This window comes from Diospyros lotus, chromosome 11, assembly GCF_014633365.1.
Source record: "Diospyros lotus cultivar Yz01 chromosome 11, ASM1463336v1, whole genome shotgun sequence".
Taxonomy (NCBI): Eukaryota; Viridiplantae; Streptophyta; class Magnoliopsida; order Ericales; family Ebenaceae; genus Diospyros; species Diospyros lotus.
In genome coordinates, this window is record NC_068348.1 from 26,340,708 (window position 1) to 26,355,773 (window position 15,066).

The 15,066-nt window shown below is 38.6% G+C and overlaps 1 protein-coding gene across 1 annotated transcript; it reads left to right on the top strand.

Annotated features, from left to right (window-relative positions):
- The first annotated feature begins 227 nt into the window (after positions 1-227).
- Positions 228-1,054, top strand: LOC127812805 (uncharacterized). The gene is made up of 2 exons (XM_052353334.1): positions 228-235; positions 421-1,054. Exons 1-2 carry the CDS (start codon positions 228-230, stop codon positions 1,052-1,054), a joined length of 642 nt encoding a protein of 213 aa, XP_052209294.1.
- Positions 1,055-15,066: the final 14,012 nt, after the last annotated feature.

Genomic DNA, 15,066 nt, shown 5'->3' on the forward strand with positions numbered 1-15,066 from the left:
ATTCTCCTTAAACACTGTTGCAATTAAATTGCACTTAGCATTGCGCTTAACCATGCCATGGAAAAATGTTAATTGAGAATTATTCCATGAATCTTGAAGATAAAGCTTAATTGATTAGGAAGTTGATAAGTTCTCTAGATGCATGTATTAAGTCTCTTAGGAATTTGAGTTATTATTAATGTTCTAGTCCACATTCATAGCATTAATATTTTATGTTATTAGTATAAATGGCTTTGTAACTCTCATTTGATTATATGAAAAGATGTTTATGTTTTAACAGAGAAGTCTGGCAGAGTTGTATTTTCTCATTTTTGCTTGGTGTATTTGCCAACATATTTCATCTTTAATTGACAAGTGGTATCAGAGCTGTATTCTTGAGGGATCTGTTCATTTAACTCCAAAATGTCTTCAAGTGAGCAGATTAAGTGAGCAGATTGGGTCTGGTCCTCCAAGGTTTGATGGTAACAACTACCATTTATGGGCTTTCAGGATGGAAGCATATCTCGAACCCCTCAATCTATGGGAAGTAGTGGAGCTTGATTCTAATCCACCTCCTCTACCTGCAAATCCTACTCTCAATCAAATTAAAATTCATGATGAGGCAAAGCAAAGGAAACCAAAAGCTTTGACCTGCATTCACCAGGCTGTCTTTGAGGCAGTTTTCACAAGAATTATCAATATTAAGTTTCCAAAGGAAGTGTGGGACAAACTGAAGCTGGAATTTGAAGGCAACGACAGAGTGAAGTCTGTCAATTTAAGAACTTTTAGGAGGGAATTTGATCTCATGAAAATGAAGGAAGGAGAAAGTGTTAAAGAATATACTTCCAGGTTACTTGATGTGGCAAACAAGATCAGATTTTTGGGCCAAGATTTTTCAGATGAAAATATTATTGAAAAAATCCTTGCCAGCCTACCAATGAAGTATGAATCAAAGATTTCAGCCATTGAAGAGTCTATTGATCCCAAGACTCTTGGAATTTCAGAACTGATGAGTAGGCTCTATGCCTTTGAAAAAAGGCTAAGCATTAGAAATGAAGAAGATGATGTCGAATGAGCATTCCAAGCAAGACACAAAGGTAAGCAAGACAAAAGATATGGCAAGAAACCTGCAAAAGGAAGTTCAGACAAAGGGAAAGGCGTGCAGATTTCTGCAGATTCAGACAAAAAGTCAAGCTATCCACCATGCAAACATTGCACTAGAACAAACCAAAAAGAGGAAGATTGCAGATACACAAGCAAGCCTCCCATTCAATGTAGGTTTTGCAACAAGGTAGGCGATTTTGAAAAACATTGCAAACTAAAAAAAGCTCAAGGCAAAGGAGGGGCAACTCAACAAGCAAATATCACAGGAGAAGAAGAAGATGAGCCCGAAGCAAAGGTATTTCTTGCCTCTCAATTATCTGAAACTGATTCTCATACATAGCTGGTTGATAGTGGTTGCACAAGTCATATGGCAAAGAAGGAGAATCTATTTCATAGCCTGGACAAGTCTGTAAAGGTCAAAGTCAGACTTGGAAATGGTCAATTTGTTGAAGCTGTTGGAAGGGGAACTATTTTGGTTCAAACCAAGGTTGGGCCAAGATATATTAATCAGGTTCTTTATGTCCCCTCACTCTCTCATAACCTCCTAAGTGTGCCTCAAATGCTAGTGAATGGTTATTCAGTTCTTTTTAAAGGAAATACATGTTACATCTATGATAAAGAAGGCTCTTTAACTGCAAGGATGCTTATGATCAACAAGTCCTTCATGTTAAATTTTAATATCCAAAAGGAAGATGCATGTAATGTAACTGTTGATGAATCTAAGTTGTGGCATTGTAGATTTGGTCATTTTCACTATAATGCTTTTTCTAAATTATGTAAGGAAGGCATGGCAAGAAATATGCCAAATGTAATGATCCCAAATGAAGTGTGTGGGGTTTGCCTAGACATGGCCACGGTTCATGAACCGCCGGTTCCGGTTCATGAACCGCCGGTTCCGGTTCAAGAAATCTTTGAACCTGAACCGAACCGCCCAAGGGCGGTTTGGGACGGTTCGGTTCCGGTTCCGGTTCCGGTTCGTGCCGGTTCGGTCAACGGTTTGGACCGGTTCGGTCAACGGTTTGAGCCGGTTCGGTCAACGGTTCCGGTTCCGGTTCAAACCGAATTTTTTTAATTTTTTTTAAATATTGTTGTATTCAATTTTGGTCCTTGTTCCGTTGTTCGGTTCGGTTTGGTTTCGATTTTTAATTGTTAAATGTAATTGTAAATATAAATATTCTCAACCATATTTTTAATAAAAAAACACTACTAAAAATTGAAGAAATATAAGTAATAATTTCATTAAAAATAATTAAAACAACTAAACAAGTATGTAATACAAGTAATTAATTTTTACAAATGTGAAAAATAAAAAATAAAAAATAGAATTAGACTTAATTTCATTAAAAAATAATTACAACAAAAATGTAATACAAGTAATTAATTTTTACAAATGTGAAAAAAAATAAAATATGGACTTGGATCCTACGCATCTTCATTGGAGTCGGAAGTCGCTGTTGTTGAACCATCATTAACCCATTCGTCAGATGATGATGAATGAATAAGTTCTTCTTGACGTCGCATGTTAGCTCTTTCCCAATCATCGAGGCAAACTTGAGCTTCCAATGATTCTGGAGCCAATCTTGATCTTCTTTCGTCCAAAATGTTGCCTCCACTACTGAATGTTTGTTCAACGGCTACAGTTGAAGCTGGAACTGCAAGAAGTTGACTTGCAATAATTGCAAGAGTTGGAAATGTCTCCTTGTGCCTTTTCCACCACTCCAAAATTTCAAAATTTAAACCTGTATCATCACCAAACTCAAAAACTGTGGTTAGATAAGTTTCGAACTCCGAATGTGAGCTCGGTCTAGGTTTTTTCCTCCTTTGATCTAAAAATTTATGACCCCATTTCATTGGTTGGGAGGAAGAGGAATGCGAAGCCATGGATGAAAATGATTCTTCACTACTAGGAGCAATAACATATGCTTCATATAATTGATTGCATAAAGTTCTAACCTTAGAAATTATAATATTCACATCAATTTCTTCATTATTTTCTAATCCTAACAACGAATAATAGTTAGACAAACACTCAATTAAACCATCAAATTTACACCTAGGATCAAATACCATAGTAACAAGAAAAATTTCAGGAATAAATTAATAATAACGTAACCATTTTTCTCTCATTTCTAAAACAGCATGACAAATTTCTTCAACATTAATTCCTTCCATTAATACACCGGCCACATTCATTGCTTCTATTAAAAATTGATGTGAAGTTGGTTTATAAACACTACTAAGTGTATGAGTAGCATCATTAAAAATTCGTAAAATATTCAAAATTGAACTACAAACATTCCACATAGTTGGAAAAATAGGATATTGTGGAATATAATTTGCTGCAAAAGAACACAATAAATCTTTATATTCAAAAGATTGATTAAGTAATTTAAAAGTTGAGTTCCAACGAGTAGGGACATCTTTTGAAAAACGTTTTGGGGTTTGACCATTGGAGGTGCAAAAATGTGCCCATGTTTTTGCAGTTCGAGGGTGTACCCAAATATAAGAAATAACATTTCTAATTGGATCTAAATAAGAATTAAGTGACTTAATACCATCTTGAACACATAAATTTAAAACATGGCATGCACATCTAACATGAAAAAATCTTCCACCAAAATTTGGTTGGCAAATTCTTTTCAATTCATTAATAGAAGCAGTATTAGCCGATGCATTATCAAAAGAAATTGAAAAAATTCTATTAACTAATCTATATTCTTGTAAAATTTGTTGAATTAATCTACAAATATTTTCAGCATTATGACTTTCATCAAAACATCGATACGCAAGAATTCTTTTTTGTAAAACATAATTTTCATCAACCCAATGACAAGTAATACCCATATATGAATGAGTTTGCCAATGATCACTCCAAATATCACTACAAATAGAAACATTAATATTATTGTTTTGAAAATATGTTATCAATTCAATTTTTGAGTTTTTAAACAATTTTAACAAATTCCTTTTCAAAGTATTTCTAGGAATTGATTTAAAACTAGGATTAACAAAGTTTTGACAAAATCGAGTAAAACCTAATTTTTCACCAAAACTAAAAGATAAATGATCAATTGCTACCATTTCAGCTAAACCAGACCTACAATTAGCTTCATTATAATGAAATAATTGAGGAGAGTTTGAAGAGGTAGCAAACCCAGATATTTGTGTTTGATCGCGGCTCAATCCAACCTTGAGCGGGTGCTTTGTTTGCAAATGTCGGGCGAAAGTACCATATCCACCTCCTTGCTTGAATTTGTATACCTGATTACAATAATTACAAGATACATCAAATTTACCATCTCCTTTCGGTGTTTTCTTGAAATGAATATTAAAAATATCAGAAGTAGAAATTTTTCCACCTCCCTTTTGTTGAGTTTCACTCTCTTGTGTTTGAAAATTTTGAGTTTCAAACTCAACATTTTCAACATTTTCAAAATTTCTACCTTCACTTGCCATTTTTTTGAAAAAAGTATGATAATAAAAAAATATAATAATGATAAAATAATATAGTAACAAGTAATAAATAATTAACAATATAATTGAATAAATTGATAAATAACAAAATGAGAAGATTGAAGAAATTGAAATTGAAATATTAAATGAGAGACAAAATTGAGAGAATAATAGCTTGAGACTTGAGAGAGAGAGAGAGAGAGAGAGAGAAAGTGTGAAAAATGAGTGGGGGAGGGAGGGGTATATATAGATAGGAATTATAAAATTTAAAAAAAAATAAAATAAAATTGGCTGGGGGTGGCAGCCAACGGTCCAATTTTGGACCGTTGGGGGAGGGGGGGCACGGCCGCACGGGGACGGGGGGGAGCACGGGGGGGGGGGGGGGGGGGGCGCAACAGTCTAATTTTGGACCGTTGGGGGAGGGGGGGCACGGCCGCACGGGGACGGGGGGGAGCACGGGGGGGGGGAGGGGGGGCCAACGGTCCGGTTCCGCGGAACCGGAACCGGCGGTTCCGGTTCTCCGGAACCTTGAACCGAAACCGGACCGAATTTCGCCGGTTCGGTTCGGTTCCGGTTCCGGTTCCGGCCGATCCGGTTCCGGTTCGAACCGCCGGTCCGGTTCAATTTTGGCCATGTCTAGGTTTGTCAAATGGGGAAGCAACACAGACTTCCATTTCCTGCTGAAGCCACATGGAGAGCGAAGAACAAGCTTGAACTCATTCACAGTGACCTTTGTGGTCCCATGAAGAAGGAATCCTTGAACAAGGATAAATATTTTGTCCTTTTGTGGATGATTATACTCGGAGTACCTGGATCTATTTTATCAAAAGTAAGTCACAAGCTTTTGATGTTTTCAAGAAGTTCAAAAGGATGGTTGAAGCTCAAAGAGGTTGCAAGATCAAGGCTCTCAGAACTGACAACGGTCTTGAGTTTAACTCCACAGAATTTAAAGAATTCTGCAGTAAGTATGGTATTTCGCATCAACTCACAACTCCATATATCCCACAACAGAATGGTGTTGTGGAGAGGAAGAATAGAGTTGTCATGGAGATGGTAAGGTGTATGTTGGCTGAAAAGAAGCTCCCAAATGAATTCTGGGCAGAAGCTGCTTACACAGCAATTTATCTTATAAACAGACTTCCTACTTCAACTTTAAAGGGAGTTACACCTGTTGAAGCATGGACAGGTCATAAACCTTCAGTAAAGCATGTGAGGATCTTTGGTTCTGAATGTTATGTTCATGTGCCAGCAATCAAGAGATCCAAATTAGATCAAAAGTCTCGACTTGGGATACTCTTAGGTTATGCTCCTATGACTAAAGGTTACAAAGTCTATGATGTGCAAGAAGGAAAGGTCCTTATCACTAGAGATTTGGTGATTGATGAAGAATCGTATTGGAGTTTTGATGAGAATGAACTAAAGCCACATAAAGATATCATTTCTGAACCCACTCAGGAATTGTAATTTCAACAGCAAAGCAATGAAGATGCAGATGCCAAAGATGAATTTGATGGTCAAGATGAGCCATTAAAGCAAAAAAACAGAAGTCTTACTGATATATATGAGAGCTATAATTTGGTCATTTCTGAACCAGATTCATATGAATAGGCTTCTCAAGATCCTAGATGGATTCAAGCTATGGAGGAGGAGCTATTCATGATCAACAAGAACCAAACTTGGAGTCTTGTCAGCAAACCTAAAGGAAGAAAGCCAATTGGTTTGAAATGGATTTACAAGGTGAAAAAAAACCCAGATGGCTAAGTCAACAAGCTAAAAGCAAGATTAGTTGTGAAAGGATATGCTCAAAAGGCTTGTTTGGATTATGAGGAAACATTTGCTCCTGTTGCAAGGCAGGACACGGTTCGACTGCTGGTTGCTTTAGCTACAAAACTTGGCTGGGAAATCTATCATTTGAATGTAAAATCAGCATTTCTCAATGGTGATTTGAAAGAGGATATTTATGTGGATATTCCTCAAGGTTTTCCAGCTGAGGTAGAAGGTGATAAAGTCTTGAAGCTTCATAAGGCTTTGTATGGGCTGAAACAGGCTCGAAGAGCCTGGTATGGAAAGATTGATGCTTATTTGTCCAGATGTGGCTTTCAAAGAAGTCTACATGAGGCAACATTATATGTCAAGAAGGGTTCTAATAACAAAACTCTTGTTATCTCTATGTATGTTGATGATTTATTAATAACAGGAGATGATAAGGATGCACCTCAGCAATTCAAAGCTGAAATGAAAAAGCAATTTGAGATGTCAGATCTTGGAGTTATGAACTACTTTCTTGGAATGGAGATCATGCAAACAGAAAAAGGTATTTTCATGTCTCAATCCAAGTATGCTAAAGATCTGTTGAAAAGATGGAAGATGGAAAACTGCAAGCCAGTCTCAACTCCAATGGCTTGCAATGAGAAGTTGTCAAAAAATGATGAAGGTGAAATGGTTGATGCAACCTTTTTCAGAAGCATCATTGGAGGTCTTCTCTTCCTCACACACTCCAGGCCAGATATTATGTTTCCTGTGAGCTATTTATCAAGATTTATGCATGATCCATGTGAAAGGCATCTTAGATGTGCTAAGAGGATTTTGAGATATGTGAAAGGAACCATAAATTATGGTATTTGGTTCAACTCCAAAAATTCAGGGGAGTTAATGGGATATTCAGACTCAGATTGGATTGGAAATGAAGCTGACAGCAGAAGTACTTCAGGTTATGCATTTACCCTTGGAAATGGTGTGTTTTCATGGTGTTCAAAGAAACAAGAAATTGTTGCTCAATCCTCTGCTGAGGCAGAATATATTGCAGCTATAAATGCTGCAAATCAAGCTATTTGGATTCAGAAAATACTTTTAGATTTGGGGATAAATGTCAGTTCACATGTGGTCTTAAATGTGGACAATAAATCTACTATTTCTCTTGCAGAAAATCCAGTTCTTCATGGCATTGCCAAACATATTCGGGTCAAGTTTCATGCAATAAGAGAAATGGTGACTAATAAGGAAATTAAGCTAAATTATTGTCCATCTGAAGCTCAAGTAGCAGATGTCATGACCAAAAGTCTTCAAAAGGCAAGATTTGAGAAGATGAGAAGCATGTTGGGAGTACATGGAACAATTCCCAAAGAGGAGAATGTTAATTGAGAATTATTTCATGAATCTTGAAGATAAAGCTTAATTGATTAGGAAGTTGATAAGTTCTCTAGATGCATGTATTAAGTCTCTTAGGAATTTGAGTTATTATTAATGTTCTAATCCACATTCATAGCATTAATATTTTACGTTATTAGTATAAATGGCTTTGTAACTCTCATTTGATTATATGAAAAGATGTTTATGTTTTAACAGAGAAGTCTGGCAGAGTTGTATTTTCTCATTTTTGCTTGGTGTATTTGCCAACATATTTTATCTTTAATTGACAAAAAATTTAGTACATCGATCACTGAGCTTCAAATAGACACATTTAGCCCACTAAAGGAAGAAAAGCCTCTCCGCCTCTTGTAAAAACATGGCTTTTTTCCTAAAGGAAGCAACCCCAATTTGAATATCCTCGTTGTTGGGCTGGGCTTGCAAGAGGATCTGGGAATCATTAAGAACTTGACTAGCCATCTTAGCTCTGGCTAAGATGTGGAAGAAGTGGAGCTCATTAAGCTTCCCCAGCGAGACCTTGAGATGCTTTAATTTCATACAGAGGCCATATTGGGTCGTGCCCTCAACATGGTGCTCTTAATCCGCACTAACAAGGCTACAAAAGTCTTCATGATTAGCCCACATATTGTAGAACTTAAAAGACTTTCTCCTCAATCTTTCTGGCTGGAAAATGGAAACAATACTGGAGAATGATTGGAGAGACACGTTGAATGAAGGAAGTTGGCTTGACCGAATAGCCCCTCCATCACCCATGGATTGTTAGCCATGACTTGGTCTAGCTTAGACATAATCGAGTTATTAGACCAAGTGAAAAAACATCCCACCGAAGGCAAATTAGAAAGCCCCACCGTAGCACAACAGTCATTAAAATCTTGAATTTCATAGGCCAAGACATCAAGGCCGTTACATTCCTCCTCAGGCCAAAGAACATTATTGAAATCGCTCAGTAGCAATTAAGGATCTGAACATCGGGAACCAAAATCCATTAAATTGTGCCAAAGCAGTCTCCTGCTCATGATAGAGTGAAAAGCATAAACAAAGCTAAGATGAAAGGTAGAAGATGATACCTTGCATGTAGCTAAGCAATGGACAACTTGAGGGGAAATCTCAATGGGCTCAATGTGAACTTTTCGATGATCCGAAAGGATGAGAATTCTCCCGCTTTCATGAGTATGAAAATTATTAATATTCTACCAGTCATTCAACTTAGTCCTCATAATGAAAGAAAGCTTGGACTGATCAGTCTTTGTTTCAAGAATACCCATAACATCAACAAGATGATGGCGCATGAGGTGAGATACCCCATTTTGCTTAAGGGGTCTATTAAAACCCCTAATATTCCAACAGCCGATCTTCATGGATGGAAAGGAAGGGCTTGGCCCTTCATCCCAACAAGGTTAGAACAATCTGAATCCTTCGATACATTAGGAACCCTCGGCTTGGGGTCCCCTGCTTTGCCTTTAATTATCTGTCCAGACAACCGCTTTAAATAACTCTTCAACCATTCATCTTCACACAACTGAGGGCTATCATGTTGCTTGTTCCCTCTCTGAGGATCCTTCATCTTAAGGTTCCCTGCTTTAGCAAGAGGCTTCTTACCATCCACAAGCTGACCTACCTTTTTCTTCCTGCCTTTAACCGGATGGAAAAACCCCCCGGCTCTGCCTCCTTGGAACAGACCTAAGAGGATGAGCCAAGAGCTTGGACGTTCATAGGGACCCTTGAAATCCCAACTCCCCATTTATCAGCAGCAGAGGCTTCTGCACCAATAGATCTAAGAGCATCCCTAACAGAAACAATAGAACCTTCAGGAGCATCCTTATCAGGAACAACATTAGAGCCTTCTGGGATAGAAACATGAGCAGAAACAATATCGCCTTCAGGAGGATCCATCACGCTTTCATCTTTAGAAGCATCTAAGGGCGGAACAGGGACCACATTCATTTGCTTGGCCAGACCCGTCCCTAAGTTTGAATTTCTTTTGCATCCCGAAGCAGAATGGCCCAACACCTTACACGTGGGACAGTATTTCGGCTCATCCTCATACAACACCTTCTGCTGCTTGTTTTTCCCGAAAGGCATCTGAATTTCAACTAACCGGGTAAGCTTCTTCGTAGGATCAATCTCAACCAGGACACGGGCAAAGGAGATCTTCTCCTTGGTAGCCGCAAACCTATCCGTGGTTATGGGCTTCCCGATTAGAGATGCAATTTTCCCCAGGGCCCTAGCGTTCCAACAACTAAGCAGAAGACTCAGTAGGGAAATCCATACTGGAACAGAAAGAGGCAATTTATCATCAAAGTCAAAGTCAGGCGCCATTACCTTTAACATAAAAGGACGATCGAATACAAAGAATGGGCCCTTTTGCAGAACTTCATCTCTGGATTCACGGTCAACAAACTTGAACACAAGCCATCCACTGAAATGGGCTAAGTAGTGGTACTTAACCTTCCAAGAATCATAGATTTTAAGCAACGTCTCCCTACCCAGGAACTTACCAGCTATGAAACCCACCAGGCAATGGCCCCAAGCTTTTTCAACTTCATCCACTTCATGAGGCTCAAGAACAGCTCGGTTGCCCTGGTTCTCAAACGCTGGCAACGAGAGCCCTTGTTGCTGCTGTTTGTTTCCTTTAAAGAGGCCAACCCACGGAGCAGTCAGCTTGCCAGCCATTTTATTAGTCTCAGTATTCCCATCCAGCGCCCTAGAAGCCTCAGCTTGTTGGAACATCCTCTTGATTAAAATTCTGCTTACCTTGAGTCTCGACTGGCTTGCTGGAAGCCTTAGCTTGCTGGCAAACCTGCACCACTCCTTGAGTCTCCTGCTCGACACTCACAGCCTGACTGCCAGAAGAAGATTCCGACTCCAGAACCCCTTTTGACTCCGAGGTCCCTTTGGTAGCCGAGCTGGAGTCATCCTCCCCTAGTGTCTGAGAAACACTCGGGGAATATGGCTCCAGTACATAAGGAGACGGGACCTCATGAGTGGGGCCTCTGGGACCAAGCCATTCTAGGGATAAAGTGGGGCCTAGAGGTGTGTATTTTTTCGGTTCAACCGAACCGCTCGAATCAATCGGTTCGGTTCGATTAATTAAATAGCTACAATTGGTTCGATTATATTTATAAAATATTTTGGATATTTCAGTTAATCGAAAACCGAATTCAAGCTCCACTAAGAGCAGCTCCAATGGAGCGGCAAATGCAGCGCCAACTCCAAATTGGCACTGAAAACGGCTCCAAAGTATACACTAAAATGGTGTTGGCACAATTTTTCATAACAAAATTTGGTGTTGAGTGAATAGTGTAATACCAAATTTGGTGTTATACTATTCATCAACACCAAATTTTCTTTTTTATTTTATTCCTTATTTTACCCCTCTTTGTATAACTTCAAAATAAGTTATTTATTTTATATTCTTTATCACTTTTAATACATTTGTATATTTTGATTAATAATTAAAAATATAAATTAAATTATTACAAAAAATATATACCGATAGAAATATTTTATTAAAATCTATAAAATGAGTATAATATTGAATATATTTTAAAATATTTAATATATTTTATAAATACTATGTTAATATAAAATGAACTATTTTTGTTTATGTATATGAATTTTTTTATTTTAATAATTACTTAATAGAAAGAAAATATTTTTATTGTAAAAATTCAATAATATAATAAAAAGCAATAACATTTCCATTAACTTAAATTAAAAATACATGATGAAAATAGAAAAAAAAAGCTTAAAATAAAAACAACAACAACAACATGACTTAAAAATAAAAAACATTTATTGGAAAAATAGTGAAAAAAAGAAGATAAGAAAATTAATTGAAATATTAAGTGAAAAAAACATTTATTGGAAAAATAGTTTCTTTGATTTAAAATATTAGTTGAGAAATGAGATGGATAAATAATTAGGTGGATAAACAATTAGTTTGCTAAAAGTTAGGCAAAAATAATTAATTAAAAATTTAGTAAAAAAATTAATTAGAATAACATATTTTGAAAAAAAATATAAAAAAATTATGACTGTAATTTTTAATTTTTTTTATAAAATATGACTAATTATTTTTAATTATATTATACTATTAATATTTATTTATAAAATATTCTTTAAAAATTCTCTTTTACACCAATTTGGTGTTATACATTGGAGAGAACACAAAAATGGTGGACACCAAATTAGCGTAAATCACTGTTAGATTTGATGTCCAACATTAGAGATGCTCTAATACTGCCCATGGTTTTACTACCCAATGTCCCCCTCTGGTTTTACTGCCCACGGCTTCCCCCCACAGGCCACACACAAACTTTTCTCTCCCTGACATGGTTTCCCATCCATGTGACTCTGTCCACAGTTTCCCACCCAAATTTCTCTCTCCCTGCCCACGGTTTCCCCATGTGACCCAGAGACTCTCCTCTGTTCCCCCAACCCCCCAAACTCCTCTCTCCCTTATCCCAAACCTCTCAGCCTCCCTCACGATGTCAGACGTCCCCTTTCTCTCGCACGCGACAATCAGACCTCTCTCTCTCTTTTGATCTCGATCTCACTGCCTCACGCCTCACCTTCGTCACCCCCTCCCGCCGCCACCTCACGAACGTCAGCTCCCTCCCGCTGCCTCATGACTGTCGATCCCCTCTCGCCGCCTCATGACCGTCGATCCTCTCCCGCCGCCTCATGGCAATCTCTCTATTTCTCTATCTCATAGCCATATGACAGTCGAAGATGAAGGGCCATTTGGGCCTCTGGCCGAGCGAAGGGCCGAACCGAATAAGGGCTGGCCATTTGTCTTTGTCTCCGACGTTTCGTTTCCTTCCTATGCAGAGGCCGACACCGCCCCATCTACATCTCTCTCCCTCCGATCATGCTCACCCATTCGGTAAGTTTTAGTGAAGTTCGGTTATACTGATTATTTCGGTTTTGATTTTTCGATTAGCATATCCTATCTATTTGGTTTGGTTCGATTAGTGGGATATGATCAGTTCGATTCGATTGATAAAAAATTGACGATTTAGTCGGTTATAACTTAATGCTCTCCCCTAGTGCGGCCTCTAGGACCTCTGACGCCTTCTTAACTTCAGCAGCTAAAGGCCCCGAGTCCCGCGGTTTAACTCTAAACCGCTTGAAAACCTTCTCAGCAGATGGGGAAGGTGTCTTTGAGCCTGGCTTAGGCTTTTTCCGACCCATGGGAAGATAAGAACCAATCAGATAGCCACAGTGGATTACACCGACACCATGAAACCGTCTGGAGACGCCTTAGCGCCCGCAGAAAATCAAAACCAGTGGCGGGAAAACCACATATTCAAAATTTTAAAACCCAGAACTCACAAAACCGTCTGTAAATCCACAAAGGTGATGGGAGCAACGAACAAACTGATTAGAATAATCAGAGAAACCTGCAGGATACAATGGCCAGCGAAAAGACGCAAACAATCCGGTGCACAGTAAACCCACGCCAGAAGAGCGCAAACAATGAGCTTAGCCTTACCAGTGAAGATTGGAACCTTCCAGATGAGAGACAGTCAGCAGCTCCAGCTCCCAAGTGCCGCCAGCGAATAAATCCTTGCCCACGGATGAGAGCTTCTCTCTCTATCCTGTCTTCATCTTTTTTCTTTTTCCATCACAGCCCATTACTTATCTGATCCAGCTTTGTGAAGTTGTTGGAGACTTGGCCGTTGCCATTCAAACCAGGTTTGTTTCTCCCCCTTTTTCCTCACCCTCATCTCATCTCTTCCGGATACCTAGGGAGCCTCATCTTTGTGAGATGCTTCGATGGTTATCTGCATATATTGTGTTTATGGGGGTGGTTTTTTGAACGGGTAAGAGAAAAGAATGAGAGAGATAGCCGAAGAGGTGAAGAACACTAGTGGTTGTTGATATTCATTCGAGTTGGGGTTATTTTCTTCCGATTTGGGCAGATTTGGGTTCGATCTGAGGCTAGTTTCTTGGGTTTTCCTTGGGACCGATTCTTGGCTTACCTTAGTGGGTTTTGGACCGATCGATCTAAGCCTTGAAGCCCCATTTTCATTTCCTCCATTGCCGGAGATTCGTGGAGGCACAACAGGGAGTTTTTTGCTTTAATTTTTTCGGTTTGTTGTTTTGATTTAACTCATTGTTTTTGTGCGTTTTTCTTCGATCTAACTTGTGGGTTTGTGGATTTTACAAGATATTCTCACAATGCCTATCCGTGACCCACCCCTGAGCAGAAAAAATATTCTTTCACCTGCTTCTTTGATGGAATTTTTTCATCAGTGTGTACCCATTGCCGGCCCCATTGTGGATCAAATTCGCAACACTGCACTGCACTATCCAATTTGACCAATTAAACACGCCTCAAACCTCTAAAACGACAATTCCCTAGAACACCCAAAATGGTAACTTAGGATAGCAGGTTCGAGAACATCACCTTGCGAGTCTAGATGTTGGAGGTTCAATTCCAACCCCTGCTTATTCTTGGGTGGTTACACACCATGAAGTTCACAAGTTTAAGTGAAGAGACCAAAGACACTACCAGTCTGCCAACAAGGTCCTGAAATGAAAAATCCTAAGGAACCATATTTCAACAGTTCAACTAAGACCAAAAAACAACCCTCGATTCCCAATCCATGAGTGCTTTCTTGTTAATTCTCACAACTCATTTCTGTCTATGCTCTGCTGTATGCTAAGTTTCTGTCTTGACCCTTCTGAATTTAAGAAATTGAATAAATGAACCAGCAAATGCTATTCTGGAAAGTGATATTGTTCATGAAAAGCGATAACATCAATTTTGGAAACCACATTGCACTCAAACTCATTTAACGGTTACCGTTACCTGTCTATGTTGCAGCTGAACTCTGCTACACTGCTATTCAACTGCCTCTCTGTTAGTAAGATACTGCTGAAGAAAAACATCTAAGGGCTCCATCATCATCGGCTTCTTGTTAATTATGGAAGAGAGTGAATCTCTCGGAGTGTAAGGATGTGGTGGAGCACAAGAAAAATGCCGGGAAGTAGGTACTTTAGTGAAGGTGTATCTGTAAGCAATACCCTTGCCTGAAGCAGTGAATATAGAGCACAGCTCATTAATATTACAAAGTTAATTAAGTGAAATATTCGACTAGATTTTGGTAGCAGGACAGTTACAAAGTTCTGTATTGGAAAATACAAAAATACATCCATGAAACTAAACAGATTCTTCCCCCTGCAAAGGCCTATGAGAAGTCCAGTTCTAGTTATCCAAATACTTTGTAATACATCAATTACAGGTTCAAACAGCACCTTACTAACGCCATTTGGGTTCTTACCACCCATGATGTTTGATTGAGAAAGTTTTAATCCTCAGCAGTAACGTTTTCGACACGGATCAATCAATAGATTTTTTTTTAAGAGGCCCAA